General features: G+C 37.2%; 1 protein-coding gene across 2 annotated transcripts in view; it reads left to right on the forward strand.

Annotated features, from left to right (window-relative positions):
- LOC122787191 (mast cell protease 1A-like) overlaps nucleotides 1-10,862 on the forward strand; it is a 107,146-nt gene extending 96,284 nt beyond the window's left edge. For both annotated transcript variants that reach the window (XM_044053778.1, XM_044053779.1), the window contains exon 5: nucleotides 10,589-10,862. In XM_044053778.1, the coding sequence (XP_043909713.1) occupies nucleotides 10,589-10,732 (144 nt within the window). In that variant the 3' untranslated portion in view covers nucleotides 10,733-10,862. The remainder of the gene's footprint in view (nucleotides 1-10,588) is intronic.
- Nucleotides 10,863-20,977: the final 10,115 nt, after the last annotated feature.

The following is a 20,977-nucleotide window of genomic DNA, read 5'->3' on the forward strand; positions in this document are numbered from 1 at the left end:
TATTAGTCTGATATGTAAAGGAGAACTCTATCCAAAAGTCATGTTTTTCTTTTCTCCCTTATCAGTCCCATATTACAAGCATCACACCACAAATAGCATAGCCTGGATCTACTATTCTGAGTCTGAACAAATGCAAAGATTTCAGACACAGATTTCATGTGTAAATGAACAAATGACTCTCCTTACACATTAGTTTAATTGTTTATCACAAATTTGTAGTTCTTCCCTTAGTCGAACCCTAAGAGTGCTACAAAGAAGAAGACATATATTTTCATCTTTCCTGACTTTTTGTCTATATTTGATTTGCATTTTTTCTGTGCTGCATTTTTTAAATGCATGTTATCTTTTTGTGATCTTTGTTACAGCGAGCAGTTTTGCATTATAGATAGTGTTTAGTTGAGGTAAGACAATGAGCTGTTGAAGGATAATTAACATCAAAGACACTAATTCTAACCCCAGTGTTAAAATATGTGAGTGCAACACAAGCCAGCTCATACAACTAATGATAGGGGTCAGATTTGTTATGCTTGGACACTGAGTTACAGATACAGTGTGAAAATACCAGCTAACATAGCTATGTTCAAGTCTGACATGCAAACATTCCTTAAAATGCATTATTACAGATGGCTGCTAATAAAAAATCTAAGGAAACAAAGTAATTAAAAAGACAAGTTACTGTTGACAGTCAGTAAAGCAGGCAATCATAGTGTGGAGTGAGACAGAGAGAGCGATAACCACATTAAATGATCCTGTCTTCACAGGAGTGTCTCTCTGACCTTAGAAAATGACATCAGGGAGGTGAAAGCCTTCACTACAGAACAGAACAGAATCGTGAAGCATGGCAACCCCCATTTATGTCATTTTGGGTTTAACAGATTAGAGAATAATCAGCATTTACATTGAAGTAGAAATATTAGTAATGCATGAAAGTTTAAGATTATCTGAAAAACATTTTTTCAATTTGTGGGTGCAGTTCTGTTTCAGTAAAGTTAATTGTCAATTACTACAGGATAAAATGGAGTAGCCTGGAAGGCTAAATTCAGGTATTTATTTCTCACTGAAGGGTCAACTCAAAGAAATGTGGAAGTGGGGAGTGAGGGAGGGCTCATTTGGGACCTACCTGAGGTGTGTTACATGTGGATTATACCTTGTGGAAGTACCTACTTATACATCTGAAAGTAGAACTCGGAAGAGGCGTCCATCCTTGAACTTCCTTGAGAGCTGCAGCTGGGACTTTCATTTTTTGTTATAAGGCATGCGATATGCTGGAAGGGACTGCGGACTGGACACATGATGAATATGCTGTTTGTTCTATTTTGAAATTGCAAAGCCAAGTGGGCTAATATTTTATTTTGTAGAATTTGAATGAATCTGCATTTTATATATGCCATTCCTCTACTGTTTTCTTAGATTTATGTCTATATATGTGAGTGAGTAAACACAACATATAATGGAACGTTCAAAATGTCGAACATTTTTTGCACAAGCAATCGAAATTTATTTGATCACTTCTGCTGGCATTAAGTCCATGCAAGATTGTGCACAATGGTGATCAGGGAATTTGCCCTTTCCCCATTGTAGAGCAATCTTGGAGTTGGTATATATATATATATATATATATATATATATATTTAGCAGGATATATATATATATGTTTAGCAGGATCCCATTCAGAAGATCGATTCATCAGAAAGTCAAACTTCATATGGTCAGGACCATATGATCAACTTTCTGTAAAGCTGAATGAAGGAAAACAACAAAAATCTATGTTTTTGTAGGGAGGCAAGCCCCCCCCCCGAACCTCTCACACCCCTTGCATATTATATATACCAACTCTGAGATCAAACTAAAATGGGGGAAAGGGAAGATTCCCCGAGTCCCACTGTACTGTAATCTCCATTCAAAAGGTTTGACATTTTGGAAAGGCAATCATATGATCTTGGCCATATGAAGCTCAACTTTCCATTGAGTTAATCTTCTGGATGAGACACAATTAGCAGGGGGTGTGGGAGTTGTATTGGGGCTTGGTCTACTGCAAAAAAAAGTCTTCTCTCTGTGTTTTGGCTTTCAATTGATGTTTTATATATATATATAAAAAAGATGGATAAATGATGTGCCATGATATATATATATATATATATATATATATATATATATGTATATATAGATATACATATATATGAGAGTCCTGCATTTGGTCAACATCAACCACATTTATTCAATTAAACAGATGTTCGACATCTGCAGGGGAAATCCCTGGAGAGGGGAATTTTCCCTTTCCCTGGGAATTGTGCAATCCCAGATTTAGTGTATATGATTAGGACCTAATTAAAGCATATAAATCTTATTTCTCTTTTCTTAAAGAACACTGTAAGAAGGTTCATTGGTAAGTAATGGCCAGCTGCCCATTCATGCCATTTTAAGCCTAGTCAGTTTCCCTTTCAAATATGAGAATCAAACCCTGTACCTAGTGACTGTGAGGTAAACACTTAAACCATTATACCAACCTTAACCCCCTGATGTTCAGTAAGCCCTGGGAAAATAATGCTCCCAGGTTACAAAACCATATACACACTGTTTTGTTTTTATGTTTAACAACCTTATATACAACAGTTCTCCAACCATGTCTATTCCTATAAAGGAGAAAATATTACTAGGATGTGCAGCTCTATGGCAAAATAGTGCACTATGTTCTCGTCTGCAGTTTAAATCACTCATATATAGGGAAATGCAATGTTTCCATGCTGTTTAAGTGTGTCCCACATGCAATGAACTATAATTGCACAATAAGATCATGTATCCATTATGCTTGACAAGTTGATGAGCGGTTGAATTTCATGTTTTAGAGGAATTACGTGATGTGAAAAACGTAGTTCTACACAAACAGTTACAGTGGGCACAATGTCCATAAGGAAAGCAATCTTTATAGCAGTCAGCAGTCAGCAACCTTTGCTGTGTTGGGACTGAAGCAAATTTCTTAAAGGCTGCCTAGTATATGTTCAGATTCATACATTTTCAATAAGCAATTTCTGGTTTATCATGCAGAAGATCTCCATAGAAGGTGTCATTTTTTAATGTGTGCCAGTACATAGAAAAAAATCCTAAGAATTTTATAATGGTCCGTACCACAAGTAGTTAGAAAACAGGTGGTTGGATCAACATTTAGTCCAAGTGTTCCTGATACCAAATGGCATCTTCTCTGTTAATATCTGTAACCCTAGGAATAGCACTCCAGAGTATTTGTTTATCATATCTCCTATCAAAAAACAGTTTTTAACCAAACTGATTTAATTCTGAAAACTTTCAGTATCACTGCCAACTCTTCTCACTATTACATTTGAGAAGTAGGGGTGACAAGTTGTGGTATACAGATATCCTAACCTATGGTAGGGTGTAGGGTATAAACAAGTTTTATAAGATTTGCCATGCAAAAATGCATATTGTATCAAAAAAGGTGATGTGGTGATGAAAAGCTACAGAGGTATATTGGTTTAATAGAAATTAATTTAATTAGTACACAGTATTACTACATTTAAACATTTATTTACAGATTTCACATTCTAACCTTGTGACCTTTTTTTTCATGAAGCAATAGTACTGACGTTGCTTATATGTGCAACTGACTGCAACTCTGTAAGGAAAAATCTCTTTGTAAGCTATAAAACATTATGACAAGAAGAAGGTCAGGACCCTGCTCTGTTGCACTGATGTCCTTTGCCAACAAATTGCACATTTTTAAACAAATTCCAAAAAACATCCAGAGACACAAGAGACAAACCAGTAATCCAACAAAATGATGAACGACCAGCAGAAAAAGCAGCAGGCCCAGCACAGATAAAAGTTTCTTTAGAAGGTTTATTAACAAACTCGTGTAAAAACGATAAAAAAGTATCATTAAATAAAGTGAGATACTAGCGCTGTCATCCTGGTGGTTCACTATTTTGTTGGATTACTGGGACATCACAAATTGTTAGTGTCTCACTAGTATTGCATGATATGGCGGAACTTCTCAATGTTCTCTTGGCCATAAGCTTAGAACAAATCTATGAACTTCAAAAACAACTCTTAATTAAGTAATTATGCAAAAAAATATGGCAATTATACCATATATATTTTGTTGAGATTTTCATTGATATAGCCAGTTATGATTAACTTCTAACACAAATTGTTAATTCATTTATTTTAATACCAAATATATTGTTTGTTGGCAAGTACTACATATGAAGTGAAAGCAGGTTGCAATTATATATCTTCTCCTTAAGATGGCAGCCTGATAAGGAAAATCCAACAAAGCAGTGGCAAGAATAAATAGTTTGTCTTCTCTTCCATGATATGAATGAGTTTAAATGAAAATCATGTATTTAAAATAATGGCAGACAAGATCCATGTTCTATAACCAGCAGGACTGATGTATAGATGTTAAGACTGATTGGCAGATTAAACTTTCCCAAACTGCTTGAAAACGTTCATTCCATCATACAGCATGAAGATTTCTCTTTCTAGACCTTCTGTTAGAGTGCTTTAGCACCGAAGAAGAGAAAAGAAGAAAAGCAGGGAAGGAAAATTCAGACCAAACACATTCAAGGTGGGGATGTGCTGAAGGTGTGTTAAATTGGGCAGAGATTCTTCCTACAGATGTAGCATATAGTAAATAGATATTAGCACATACTGAGGGGAGGTCCATCCTCTGTTATGACAGAGGCTTTAGCTAATCTTCCCAGGTTGAAAACGAGGATTTTTTCCAGTTTACAGTAACTTCCAAAGGTGCTGATGTAAACACTAGGTTGCTGTTGCAAGGATATCATACAATGAAACATTACAAAAGAAGGCAACCACTGTAGCTATAGTTGTTGTAGAATGAGCCAGTGGAGTGACAGTAAGGGCCTGCTAAATTTATCATGACAAAACTCTATATAGCTTGATAACAACCCAGAAGGGGCGAGTTTAGTAACCTTTTTTATTTATCTTTTTGTTGACTGGTTAGTCCCACTAGACTACTGCCTCTTTTCAGGGCAGACCTGAGGTAGTATTTATACTACTGGGGTAAATTTGGCCAGGGTATCAGGGAACTTCCCCTACTCTTTTCAATAGGTGCCATGGCATCATTTACAGCCACCTGACCTAAAACCAACTCAAAACTCAAACCAAAGGGACCTTAGTTTATTGTCTCATCTGAAGGATGACAAACTTAGAGTACTCACCCTCCCCTTTATGCCACACTGAAGTGTCAAAGATCCCTCTATTTGGTGTGGGAATAGAACCTACACCCTTTAGCACCAATGGCAAACATGCTACCTACTGTACCATTGACACTGCATGCAACTTTTGGCCCAACTTGGCTTTATTAAAGGAAATGAAAAGTTGGCCATCCTTATGTATAGCCCTGGTCCTGTCTACATAGAAATCTAAGTTACCTGATTACATCAAACAGTCCACCTTAGGCATAAAAGAGGAATATGTTCTTGGTACCACCTTTTTTGAGAAACACTAAATAATGTGTTTTTAACTAAAAAATCTTGCAGCTCAAAAATTATTTTCTGTGAAATAATGGTCACCAGAACAGGTACTTTAAATCCTCAGATTTTAGCTGGCTTGAATACAGGAAAAAGTCTTCTCCAACATAAAATAAAAGTCCCCAAGGGATGGTGGGTCTTGAATGGATAGCCTGATGTGAAAAGTCACTTTTAAGGTGGTTTCACAGACTTCAGTAGAAGCAAGAGAAGGCAGATTAGCCTAGAATTAAGGATGAAGATGGACACTAAATTAACTGTAATGGAAGAATAGCCAAGACTATTATCAAAAATCTCCAGAAGTTAGTCAGTAACAGAAGATGCAATAACTGAGAGGGGGACTGACCCTTTAAGGGAATCTAAAATGGAAAACAATGTGGCTCTTTATCTATGAAATGCTTCTGAGCTGAAAGTTTCTTCCATAAAAAAAAATCTGTACCACCCTGTCTGAAAAGGCCAGGTTGTTGGCTATTAGTGTATGTGTAGAATCCACACTATTAGTTTTAAAGAGTGAAATTCTGGGTAAGGCTTTTGGATGGTTAAGACAGGTAGGTCTTGCTGAGCCATATATTAAATGTCTTTTTTCATTAGCTATAGTAATAAGGAGAAACTTGTCTGCTGGAGCAAAGCCAGGGCTATAAAGAGTATTTTGGTTTTGAGGAGACTGACTTACTGAACACAAGTCATCATCAGACGAGATGAGGAAAAGTGTTATGGAGATCAGGAGGACTATTGCAAAATAATATGTTCTTGGATTGACCCCTCCCAAGGGGAGCTCAAAGATGGGTACTTTTTGACTTTGGTGTTTATCAAAGATGCACATAGTTTACATTTCAGTTTACCTGAGAGACAGAATAATCTTAAGGCAACTTAACCGCTCAAAGACCATTTGTGATGCATTATATGGCTGAGATGATCCACAAGATAGTTGGCCTCTCCTGGACCATGGCTGGCTATAAAGACATGGATGGACTGAATAGCCCACTTTCAGACTATTATGACCTCCTGACACAGCAATTAAAAATGGTTTCTGCTTGCTTGTTTACATACCATACAACAACCATGCTGTGCAATGTATAGCTATCACCCCCTGAAGAAGGATGGAGACAACAGGAAAATGGCTCTTATTGCCCATATGCTAATGTGAAGTTGTGACTTCTAAGATGATCATACATTTGAACAATCTCCCCATTTTCATAACCTCACTCCTCAACAGACATATCCCAGATGATCAATACCAGAAGAGACTACATTTGGAAAGGTTCCAGGCAGTTAAGTGGGTTGTGTTAAATAACTGTTGGAGTAAGCCTTTGCAAATTCTGATGTGGTGGGACAGGGGGTCAAGATTCTAGTTAACACTTTCTTTGGAAGACCCACAAATGCATCCTCATTGCTATGGTGGCTGCCATGAGGTCCTTGTTCTTAAGTCAAATTTCTGTTCAAAACATTTTTAACTGGAACCAGGACAGAACACAAGAACCATCCTTATCCACTGACTGGGAATACTGGAAAAGCATACATGTGATATGTCAACACTGATAAAAGCATAATTATTTACAACAGTAGCTGGCAAGCATCTTTTTATTATAGTAACTGGAGCTTAGCAAATGTTTATTCCAGTTTATTTAAGGCTACCAAAAAGAAGCAGAGGAGACCAGACTGGTCTTGCAGATAGCCCAAAGGATTAAGGCTATAAGCTATTAATTAGCTACTTCCTTTGTCCACAGTTTGATTCCCTCAGCATCTGTATGCCTAGTGTGTGACCCCTAACCAGACAGTGCTCTCGGGCAATTAGTAGATTGGGCTAGGCACCTTAGTGGTCTCCTGCACCCTCTTGCCTGGTAACTACCAGTGAATCTGTGAACAGGAGAGAGGCAGACAGGAAAGATAAAGATAGATTCAGATAGTTTGTAAAACCAGTATCATGCATTAATCTGTATCCTTTGCAGTTAGAAATGCACACAAAAGAAGCTTGCCTGGAGTGGATATACAGAGCATAGACACTAATGTCACTTGTATGGTGTGCAGACTCATGGTTCTGTGTTCCTTATCCTCAGGAAAGAGGTTTGGATGCTATAAATTATCAAGTATTAGAGCAGCACTATCTGATAGACTGTTTATGTTCTCCACCCTTACAATAAATGATGTGCTCTTGGATCTAATCTGCTGAGTAAGGAGTCATAGTGGCAATACAGAAATAAGCTTCCTGTACAGCAAAGTGGCTGAGAGTACCTAATTGTGCACATGCATGCATAGTAGATCTAGATTACTGCTTCAAGAGGAATAACAGAAAAAAGGTATCTGGCAACTTACTGAATTTATGGCAAGAACACTTTATCATTGCCAGTCTACAACCCTTTAATTTTTCATGGGTGGAAAACAGAAAATCATACAATCAAACCCCATTAGTATAACCCCAAAGGGCATGTTAATTGTAAATAAGGCATATCCCAATAGAAATAAGTCTAGTCGCTTAACTATTGTTGAGTGCCTGGACTTTCTATTAAGATATGCTAAAAAAGCGATATTCAAAAATTTGATGATGGGCAGAGCAAGATAAGAAAACAAAAATCAGGACCCTCTTCAAAACTCTGGACAGTTAAAAGGTACAGTAGTGTTACTATGAAAGATTGCATTGTTTTTTTAACTTAACTCTCAACTGTCCAGATTTTAGTAGAATATTCCACACTTTCATATGTTTGCCCTGAACCTCATAGTTCCAGTAATGTTGTCACAGTTTCACAAAACTAAAATAAAATAAACGATTAAGTAAATAAAATAAAAAAATATGCAGAGAGGCAAACTGATATCAGTATGCTTTCCTCTATGGCAGTTCCCTAGTACTGTACTGATGTACTGTGTAAGCATACAGATGTACATACCATGTGCATGCACAGTACAGCAGTAAAGAACAACTGATGTGCTGTGTAAGCATACAGATGTACATACCATGTGCATGCACAGTACAGCAGTAAAGAACAACTGATGTGCTGTGTAAGCATACAGATGTACATACCATGTGCATGCACAGTACAGCAGTAAAGCACAACTGTTGTGCTGTGTAAGCATACAGATGTACATACCATGTGCATGCAAAGTACAGCAGTAAAGCACAACTGATGTACTGTGTAAGCATACAGATGTACATATGTGCATGCACAGTACAGCAGTAAAGCACAACTGATGTACTGTGTAAATATACAGATGTACATACCATGTGCATGCACAGTACAGCAGTAAAGCACAACTGATGTACTGTGTAAGCATACAGATGTACATACCATGTGCATGCACAGTACAGCAGTAAAGCACAACTGATGTACTGTGTAAGCATACAGATGTACATACCATGTGCATGTACAGTACAGCAGTAAAGCACAACTGATGTACTGTTTATGCATACAGATGTACATACCGTGTGCATGCACAGTACAGCAGTAAAGCACAACTGATGTACTGTGTAAGCATACAGATGTACATACCATGTGCATGTACAGTACAGCAGTAAAGCACAACTGATGTACTGTGTAAACATACAGATGTACATACCATGTGCATGCACAGTACAGCAGTAAAGCACAACTGATGTACTGTGTATGCATACAGATGTACATACCATGTGCATGCACAGTACAGCAGTAAAGCACAACTGATGTACTGTGTAAACATGCAGATGTACATACCATGTGCATGCACAGTACAGCAGTAAAGCACAACTGATGTACTGTGTAAACATGCAGATGTACATACCATGTGCATGCACAGTACAGCAGTAAAGCACAACTGATGTACTGTGTAAACATACAGATGTACATACCATGTGCATGTACAGTACAGAAGTAAAGCACAAAGAGTATGGAAGAACACTAAAGTGCTGTTACACGATACATAATTTCAGAAAGGCAGGCAGTTTCTTTCTTAATTCTTCTTCTTCTTTCGGCTTTTCCCAGTTAGGGGTCGCCACAGTGGATCATCTGTCTGCTGATGACTGGCAGTGGAATTTTACAGTGTCGAGTTGCCAGCCCAACGCCCAACCTTCCACAGAAGGCACGCACACACTCACACCTAGGGCCAATTAAGAGTGTCCATTCCACCTACAGCATGTCTTTGAGATGTGGGAGGAAACCAGAGCGCCCAGAGGAAACCCACACGACCACAGGGAGGACATGCACACTCGGCACAGAAGGCATCCCAGATGAGATTCGAACTGGAGAACCTCTTGCTGTGAGGCAGCAACACTAACCACTGCACCACTGTGGCCGCCCAGTTTCTTTCTTAATTGTCATTGTATAATATCAATAACCCACTCCTAGATGTGGGTATTGTAGGATTTGTCCACAGTTGGCTTTCTTTAATTACACAGGCTTCACTCTCTTGATCAAACCACACCAGACATGGGTAAATCCTGTGATATGCACTCCCAGTCATGGTTTATTGCTAAACTAAAACATGACAGGAAATCATGAAAAATTCTCAGGGTGATACATGTTCAAGTGTCAGTGCTAGATGAACTGGTAAGAGAATAGCTGAAAAGCAAATCAGTGTCCCTGACCATGTAATATTTAGAGGAGAACATTAATTCTTTCTTGTCATAATATGTTAAGTATTCATTACCCATTACTACATACTTGGTGACCAAATCTTTGGTTAAATCAGCAAGAACATCAAAAGGCATCTTGTCTAGTCTGTGCATTCATCCAACCATCCTCCCTTCAGGAAGTCTTCCTTCCAGAAACTTCAAATGGTACAGTCCCTATAATCTCTTACACCTCTCTCAAAAAGTATGTTTTGTTGGCAACTTTTTTTTCTGTCCTTAAAAAAAATAGTAGATTGTTAGAGGTTAAATTAAGTTATGTAAAAATAAATCACTTCTGGAAAACTAAGCTTTGAAATCTTCAGTGCAAAAGAAGGTTCTATTAATTGGTTACCCCCATGAGGTGAAAAAGGGATTTATAAACAATGATTAGTATGACAGGCGTTTTATTCATTGTATATATATATATATATTTTTTTTTAATTCTGGCAGTATACTTATGTTTTGTTTTTCTAATGCTGTACTTTTTCCTCCTCTAAAATAGGGTGATTCTGGTGGCCCGCTAGTCTGCAATGGTATCGCACAAGGAATTGTGTCTTTTGGCAATAAGTACCCGCCTGGGGTTTATACACGTGTTTCATCATTTATCCCATGGATCAGTAAAATTCTGAACAAATCCAATGATTAAAGCCTGTTTGCTCAGTTAAAGGGCAGCAATTTGCAAAGCTTATTACTATGCTGGAGTATGTATTTTCCCTGCTAGGCATTTTGTTTTCTGCTTTTGACAGTAATAAAAGTAATAATACTAGTACCAATAACAGTTGTAATATCATTATTATTATTATTATGAGTAGTAAGAGTAGAATTAATAACTGCAGTAGTAATAACAGTACTAATACTAAATAGTAGTAATTATAACAGTGGTAATGCTCTCAAAGTTTGCAACCACATCCAAATACTCCACACACCACTATATACCTCTCCACCAGCTGCAATGGCTAGAACTTCCCAACTACCTGGACTACCTCCAACTTTCCACAGCTCACAAGCTTATTTTCAAACCTACTAAATGTCCTGCACTTGCTAACATCTTACCTTTATACACCCCACACAGACCTCTAAGATCTGTCCACCAGAATCTAACCTCGGTATACAAACCAAATTGTCCCGCTGGTCAGCTTCTTCTATCCTTTTCCTTAGCCAAAAAATGGAATTCACTCCCTCCATCTCTACGAATCTCTGAAAACTTTGAACTCTTCAAAACTCAGCTCCATTCCTACCTTGCCTGTAAATGGAAGTGTAATTACACTCTATCTACTAAATGTCTTAATACATGATCACATTTATTACACTCAAGGTCCCATTTTTCCTTACCCACCAGGGATTAATCCCTATGTTAACATTACTTTCATATCACTCTCAGACATTTCTAACCTATGAACAAATTCAACTCTGTACTACTGTTTCAACCTATAAACATGTAAATATGTATTATATATTTTATATATGTTGCAGTTCAACTTTGCTTAGTTTGCTATTTAACACCTACAAGTTGTTTTACTGTACCTTTTGCAACTATGTATTGTATTTTGCTGTATTTTGTATTATGTAGCTTGTACTTTGTACTATGGAGCTTTTCTCCCCGGGCCTCCACTGAAAACAGGTTCTTCGAGCCCAGTGTACCTCCTCGGTTATAAATAATGACAGTAGTAGCATTAATGGTAGTTTAAACAGTAGTAATAATACCACCAGCAGCAGTAATGTCTATAACAATAGTGATAGTAATACTGCAGTACTGTATTCATAACTATGCAGTTTCTTTAAGTCTTAATGTGATCCCCCATCCCCGTAATGTTTGTTAGAATAAAAACTACATTGGTGTACAACCCAACAGCACAGAGGTCTTAACAGCTGATTACACCTTTGCTGCCCTCAACTTGACAAATAACCTTTGTGCTAGGAGCCCAGATGAAAAAGAGAGAAATGAAGGACTAAGATCATGCTCTTCCTCCTCGGCGGGGGATGCAAGTCCCACAGCTGCAGGGATCTCCAATAGAATGAATGAAAAGGAGTGCAGCTGTACCTGTGTGCAATTTGTGTATATCTCAGCTCAGCTGAATCTGTATGCTGTATATGTGTATATGGATATGTATGTTGCATGTACACATGGTCCACTGCTGGTGGGTGTGTATGTATGTGAGTGTATAGCTCATTTCAGCTTCATCTGTATATGGCATATGTGTGTGTGTGTGTGTGTGTGTGTGTGTGTGTGTGTGTGTGTGTGTGTGTGTGTGTGTGTGTGTGTGTGTGTGTGTGTGTGCATGTTTGTTTGTGCTTCTCTGCGTAGACCAGTGTAGTTGGATCTGATTGACATGTGCATTTTTTCCAGTACAGCTGGATTTGTATCCTCTGTGTGCAGAATGCAGTGCAGATGGACCTATATACTATATTTGTATAGCCCAGATAGCTGGACCAGTATGTCACATATGTGTGTAGCCCAGTGCAGACAGATCTGCATGGTGTGTGTGTGTGTGTGTGTGTGTGTGTGTGTGTGTGTGTGTGTGTGTGTGTGTGTGTGTGTATGTGTGTGTGTGTGTATTCCAGTGCAGCTGTAACTACCTAATGTGTTTGAAGCCTACTGTAACTGGGCCTAGTTACTGTATACTGTATGTGTGTATAGCCCACTACAGATGAGCCAGTATGGTGAATGTGTGTATAGCCCAGTACTGGATATGTATATGTTATATGTGTGTTTATAGCCCAGTGCAGCTAGCTCTGTATGCTCTATGTGTGTATGTTTGTATTGCCCAGTGCAGCCATATATATATGCTATTTGTTTGTATTCTATTGCATGTAAATATCACGGGGAAAGCATACAAAAGTGTACACCTGGATCACCTGATATTATATCATATTAATCATTATCAGGGATGAATCATAGGTTAAAATATTATCAGGTCTTTTCTAGTGCTCCTGACTGCTGTTGAGTTCCCCCTCCCTCAACATGTTACTAGGTCATTTAGAACTTTAGTAACCTACTTATATCAGGAGGTAAGTAGCACAAGGGCAACCAGGTAACAGTAAAAGTGTAATGTCTAATACAAAATGCCAGACGGATAAATGTTGTGCCATGATAAGTGCATGCCATTATCTGATTTAAAAAAAATGTATGCTGGGTATTTTTTCCCACTATAATCTAAAAGTAAATAATTTAATGATGGCTGTTTCTGTATAATTCTGTATTTCTGTTGTGAATGTTTACAGCAACACATTCTACCTTTACCAGCTCTAGCTGTTTACTCTTGTCTGATATCATAAGTGATGTACATCAGTGATGTCATAATTTCCCACCCAAGTGCTCACTACTATGGCCTTCAGTGCAAATAGCGGTGTCAGATGTTGGTGTAATTTGATTGGAATTATCTTTGTTTGCTTTTGGCTACTACAAGACAAATGTCATTTGACATATAATTAAGCAGCAAGCTGTAATACATCCAAACCCATTGTATGACTCATAACCAACTTAAACACATTCTTTGGAGATATAATTTTGCAAAGTATAACTTTCTAACCTGACTATATAAAGAATTTCAGAATACAGTTCAGGTACATCTAGACTACTACACATCTGCACAATTCTATGAAAAACAGATTTCTTTGTACACATATTTATTAACAATGATGTCTTCAGGTAGTCATGGCTGGATGGAACAGCCTATCAGACTAGATTAGTAATGAGCCAGACTTTTATAAGTCTGAAATTAAAATTAAAGCTTTTTTTTATGTTTCTGTTTTTTCTTTCAGTTATGAACATTTGTTTAGGAATCAGTGTTCAGGCCTTGAACGTATAACCTTATCATTGCAGTTGCTACTTTAAGGAGTGTCTTCTCTGCTACCAGACTTACATCTGCTTGTATTTGGTGTTTCTTTTGTGTTCTGCATTTGGTGTCATTTCCTTCAAATAATATTTGAACTGATGTGCCAGATGTTATTTCCTTGCCCAGATCATATTTGTTTGTTCTGTTATTATATAATGTCATGAAGTCATATTGTTTATGTGTTGGGTCATAGCTGAAAATGGACCAGTCTGTTTACCCAGTTATCATGCATATAAACAACAAATAAATAAAATAACATTCACTGACAAACCTCTGATTGTCCAAATGGGTAAGAATAAACAATTTAATACAGACTTTAGTAAAAACACATGATGCACTTTAATGGTTTACTTCAACTTTATTCCAGAGACCTGTGATGGAATATGAGTGTTCAAATTATACTCAAAGATGTAATAGCACATCAAAATCCTGAACTATGTCATACAATGGAAAGATTCTAACTTTATTTTGCTAAATTAATAATTAGCTTAAGCTATGAAAATTAGTATACTTTAGTCACACTAATACAAAACCATTGAATAACTTACATTTTCTGTAGCTTCATTGACAACAAAGTAGCATAACTGATTTAAGAAGTAAATACTACAAATAAAGGTTTGCACTGTTTACTAATGTAGACCACACACATTAAAATACCTTCATGAGGTCTTCTAAGTAAACACAGTACTTGTTTTATTTTTCTGCATATACTTTCCCTAGCAGAAAATTTGTGGGTCCCAAATGCATGAATATGTAGTATATTTTAGTATATATATATATATATATATATATATATATATATATATATATTTATATGGTTCATATTACGTAGTCAAACTTTTACAAGTTTGAACACCATATGGTCGAAACCATATGTTTGAACTTGTAAAAGTTCGAATATGAAAAAAAAAAAAGAAAAAAAAAGAAAAAACATAACTAAATGTTGTAAGCAGGGAGGCAATCCCCGTGCACCCCCGCTCTTTAAATATGCCAACTCCGAGATCGCACTATAGTGCAGAAAAGGAAGATTTTTCTTTACTGCACTGTAGTGCGATCTCAGAGTTGGTATATTTAAAGAGTAGTGGGTGTGGGGGTCACAGCCCCCCACGTGAGAGGTGCCCCCCTGCTTACAACAGTTAGTTTTGTTTTTTCTTTTTCTTTTTTTTTTTTGTTACTTTATGTGTTCGAAGTATTGAAACTTCGAACATAAGGGTTCAACGTTATTCAACACTTTGATCACATATATATATATATATATATATATATATATATATATATATATATATATATATATATGTGTGTGTGTGTGTGTGTGTGTAAGTATTTCAAGCATGGATATTAAAGCTCTCCCAACCTGCAAAATATACCAAAACACTTGTTCCCATCATGTGTCCAGGCAGTTCTAAAAATATCTAAACTAGTACTTGCTTTAATGTAAATTGGTAGTCTGTTCCATGAATTGGCTGCTCTGTTAGAGAACCAATTAGCACACCCCAAACATTCCCAGAGACAGTTGTCTCTAAATGCCCTATATACCTGAATAAGAGCTTCTCTTAGATATCTTTGAGAGACACTGTACAAGTTCAGATATTTTACTCTTTCATAATAACTTAAATTTTCAAATCCATGGATGCCCTTGGCATATTTCCGCTGTACACTTTCTAGATTACTCATGCTTGTTTTCTTATAAGGTGTCCATATTGTTATTCCATACTCAGGTTTGGGTCTAATGTACTCAGGTTTGAGTCTAATGTAACTAACAATAACTTCATCATTTCTGATTTCCTAAGACTTTATAAATCTTTTTATACAACCTATAGTTCTATAACTATCATTAACCACTTGGTTGATATGACTAGAAAAAATCAAAGCTGGCAGATATGCCTATTCAACCTGGTGGACTTCTTTGAGAAGGTCACCAAAGCAATGGATGAGGGCAAAATGGTTCGCACTGCCTACCTTGACCTGGCCAAGGCATTTGACACAATAAACCACTGGGGCATTGTTGACAAACTCAAGAGGTTAGGTACCAACTCGTATGTCACCCAGTGGATAGCCAACTGGCCCACTGACAGGACCCAGGAAGTTAGAATTGGGGAGTCCTCCTCTACAAAGTGGTCAGTCACAAGTGGTGTCCCTCAGGGATCAGTCCTTGGACCGCTCATTTTTGACATTTACTTCTCTGAAGTCAAGGCCAATGTCAGCAGTCTATGGCTGACTAAATTTGAAGATGATTGCAAATTAGAAGCTGTCATTGAATCCCACACTGACACAAATCTTATCCAAGAGGGGCTAACACAGACAAACAACTGGTGTCAGATTCAAGGACTAAAACTAAATGCCAAGAAATGCTTAATAGTATCCTTCAGGAAGTCATCCATCCCTGTTAACTATCATATTGACAACACACCCCTTAGAGTTGACCCTGTAGTCAAGAACTTAGGGACACACATAGATAGTAATCTAGCCTTTGACAATCAGATGTCTACAGTAGTGAGGAAAAAATTCTATGTTGCAACTTATAAACAAAGGTATGGCATCTAAGGCCAAGGAGGTCATTGTTTCACTGTATCTGGCATTCATCAGACTTGTCATTGAGTACAATACCCTCTTTGGTATGTACCTAACCAGGCATATCCAACAACTGGAATGTCCACAGATGTTCCTCACTAAAAGACTACAGGCCCTAAGTAAAATGTCCTATGCAGACTGACTCAGAGCTCTATCCCTATATTCTGTCTCCTACAGGCTGTTGAGGGGAGATCTATGCCTGACATACAGGACATTGTCAGACCCCACTCTGATGGACCTCCTGCATATCCGCAAAACAAATAGCACAAGAATTACCCATTCTAAAGACTAAAACCTTGCCTGTGATATAAATATGACCAGCTGGAGAGACAGGTATGTATCCCAGAGATTACCCCACCTCTGGAACAGGCTCCCATTCCATGTAAAGCAGATTTCCTATTCAGCCCAATTCAAGTGCAACTTGGAAAATTGGATGGGGAACAGGAAATGTATTGCTGGTTTGGCACATATGTCTCTAATGGGCACAGGTAACCTGCAAATGGTTAATCTCCCAGGCTCCTGTTTACACTTATCAAGGGTGCCAGAACTTGTCAGAGATTTGGGATGCATGGCTAGGCTTAAAAAGTCCCTTGTGGTCATTAGCCTAGTAAACACCTATGAACCTACAAACCTATTTACCCAGGTCCTTAAATCACTCTATAATTTCAATCACTGTGTGCTGTATTTAATATTCACCTTTCAATTTAGGTCTCCCAAATCTCATATGCTTAGTTTTTGATGTATTTATCAACATATTATTCTCCTGTGCCCAAATGGTCAATTTAATCAAGTTCTTTGGCAAACATGACTTATCTGTAACACATGTAATCAGTTTACCCAATTTCAGGTCATCTGCACATTGACTGTAGAATGCCTCAGGTGAAAATGTTAGGTCTGAAAGATGCAATCTAAACAAGTAAGGGGCTAGGACAGAGCCCTGTGGAACACCCTGACTGTAACCAAGAATTTCACCTGTCGAATTGCTGTATGATACTTGCCATGTCATATTTGTTAGCCATGCAGCTATCTATCTTATCAAGAGTACATCAATACCTAGTTGTATTAATTTATTGATCAGTGTTTTGTGTATGACCCTGTCAAAAGCTGAAATTAAATCTGTATAAATTACATCAAAGCACAATTGTTCGTTCATAGCTGTTATTATATTGTCATAGAACATCATGTTACAGGTGGTAATGGATCTACTTTCAACTTATGCATGCTGATATATGGTTTCAAGTCCCCACCTATCTAATTCTGACAATAACTTATCCAATATTACCTTCAACATTATTTTTCCACAACATGAAAGTAGACTTAAGGGTGTATATGACTCTGGGTTTGTCCTACTCCCCTTTCCATTAAAGAGAGGTTTAATAAGCGCATGTCTCCAATCTTGAGAAATCTCTCCATATTTATATGACCTAGTGAATAATAGATATAATGACACTGTAAGTTCCTGCTGAAGTGTTCTTAGGTCATTATTACTAATTCCATCTCCTCCCTGTGCTTTGTTTGGATGCAGTTTGTGCAGTTCTTCTTCAATATACTCCACTTTCCACTTTCCCAACTGTATTGCAAGCATGGAATTGGTAGACAAGGCCTCCATAAGGATCTGCCTCCTGAAAACAAAATTATGTTTCTGTTTGTGTATGGGGGGGGCTGAATTATGATTTCTGGAATTCCCTATCAAGGATTGATATCCATCTGGTTACTCCATGTCTTTTGCAAGATTCTTGACCACAGTAGAAAATATGGTGAATATCTAATGCAAAATGACCTATTTCGGTCCATTTTAGTTCACTAAGTCCAAGATGTCACTGTTTATTCTTGTCTTCTCATCCTTAACCACTTCAGGTTTACATGGGCTGACAGTTTCTACATTCCTTGTTCTGATGGTACATAGTGCTATGCAGCATCAGACTTTCCTTTCATCTCAGAGCACCTCAGCAGAGGGAAATCCTTCCAGCTTTAATCTAACATTGTCACTAACTTTGGCATTACTCATACTTCTCCTCTGCACATCTATATGCTGGACATCTTTAGACCTAAGGGTCTCATCTTCCAGAATCATTTCAACATGTCTCTCAATGCTTTTGACCTATAATGCCCATATTGCTTATATATATATATATATATATATATATATATATATATATATATATATATATATACATACATACATATATAGGTATAGGGTTGATGTCACTTACCTGAAGTGCAGAACGTCGAAAGGCTGAACTGCAAAGTCACGTTTTTTTCCTCACTGTAGTCCGATCTCAGAGTTGGTATATTTAAGTAGGGAGTGGGGGGGGCAGAGCCCCCAACCATCGGGGTGCAGCTGGGCATAGCCCCCCTGCAAAATAGTAAAGGTGAACTAACTGTTGTATCTGAAAAAGGGGAATGTCGATATTTTGGAATGCACTTTTTTGTGCAAACTATTTTTAACATTCCTCTCTTTAGATATATTAGGCTTAGATGTTATTTTTCGGTCGAATGCACGTTTGATGTTAGTGCATTCGACCTTATCATGCACATCTTCCATTGCTTACATTGGTAATTCCAATTCTTCTTTTGATATTTCTTGCCTCCCCAGTTTTTTTGTGGCTGTTGTCTGCTATGATGGTTGCTTTCACCATAGCCATCTGCTGTAACTTGGGCCCACGTTCTATTTTGCTTGTCCATTCTCTGATATACTTCAATTATCTGTTTGTTTTCATCATTGGTAGATCCTGTAAGAGCTGTTTCTTGGCTACTCATTTTAGTTCTACTCATCTCTTTGATTTTTGATCTTACTGCTGGTTCAAATGTGTTTTGTTTTCTTTCCCCCGTAGGAGTATGGTGAACTTCAGCCACAGTTACTACATTATTTTTACTACCAAGTCTTTCAGACCTTCTTACTACATTTGTTTCTTCTTCTGAAGTCACCAAACTTGTCTCCTGCTGTTTTGGTGCTTTATTATTGACATTTGATTCTAATCTAAGTCCATAAGCAGTAGCTACTCCATTCACATATTCATTTTTGTCTCTTTGAAATTTTTTTGTTTTCCTTTGACATAAATCTTCATTTAACTTGTGTAATTTCTCCTGTATAAGCACCATTTTACTATTAAAATTATCCCTAGAAGTATTATTTTTAAGAATGTCATTATTAATCATAACATTCTCTGTTAATTCTTCCAATTTAATGGTATTAGCTTCGTGCAACAATTCCATATATTGTAGGCCAGCCTTTTGATTTATGCTTAACCATTTGTCTGTGAATGCTTTAGGTAAATCTTTGCCCGCCGGCAGATTTTTGACTCTCAGCCCTCTCGGGACTTGCTGAGATTTCAAGCTGTTTTCAAAAAATAAATTGTCCCACTGAAGACATTTGACTAGTAGCAAATCTTTTTCTAAAACACTGAACTTTTCTAAAATATTAAAGCCTGCATTCGTGTTTGTTTCCGTTGCTACTTTGTCACCAAAAGAAAACGGATTTGAGGGCAGAGCTAAACACCCTCTTAAAATGTCTTCATCAGCATTGCCATAAACAGTTGTTCTTTGATTTTTGTTTAAAAGATTTACAGTACCTTCTTCACAGACAATAAAAGAACCTTCGGGAGTGTCATTCAATACACACCCAGCTGACACTGCTGCAAAGCTGGTCCCAGGATCCACACCTCTTTCCATGCCTGCCATACTGCAATGGAAACTATCAACACCAATAGGCAAAGCAGCACGATCCACAACAACAGAACAAATCCAAAAAAGAAACGCTGGCAGGAATCACGAAAAGAAGCTTTAATGCACAAAATAAAATCCACAAGTTGAATCCACAGAATAAATCCAATAAACACTCTGAAGCAAACTGTAACAGAGCTGTAAATAACCACAAGTGAGCGCTTTCATCTCCAAGGGAGATTTCTTCAGACTGATGGTTATAACACACTGCTTCTCTTAAATACTCTTCTCAATTACTGAGCAGCAATAAATTAGTCATTCCAATTAAGACTTCATTATAGTACTTTGATAAAAAATAACTATATACATGTGATAATTAAAGTCACTAACAGTGACTTCTACAAACCTAACTGTTACAACCCACCTTTATGTAAAGAACTAGAAATGTTTCTAAATATATGTGAAATACAAATGTTAGAAATGTTGGAAGATGATACAAAATTTAAATACTATAATTTAACAAAAAAAGAGAAAGATTGTTTTGATGTTTTACTTAGAGATGAAAATATACTTGTATTTAAAGCTGACAAAGGGGGAGCAATTGTTTTGATGGACAGGAAACAGTATGAAGGAAAGATGAAAGAAATGTTATCAGATTCTAATTTTTATAGGCCAGTAAATATGTCTGAAATCAAGAAAGGCTTTTCATTAATAGAATCATGCATAGTAGAATGGTTCTATGCAGGCAGAATCGATGACAAAATGAAGAGGAATATAACCAACAATAACCCGATGATCAGTAGGATTTTCGGTATACCCAA

This window comes from Protopterus annectens, chromosome 13.part0, assembly GCF_019279795.1.
Source record: "Protopterus annectens isolate FY-2018-M chromosome 13.part0, PAN1.0, whole genome shotgun sequence".
Lineage (NCBI taxonomy): Eukaryota > Metazoa > Chordata > Ceratodontiformes > Protopteridae > Protopterus > Protopterus annectens.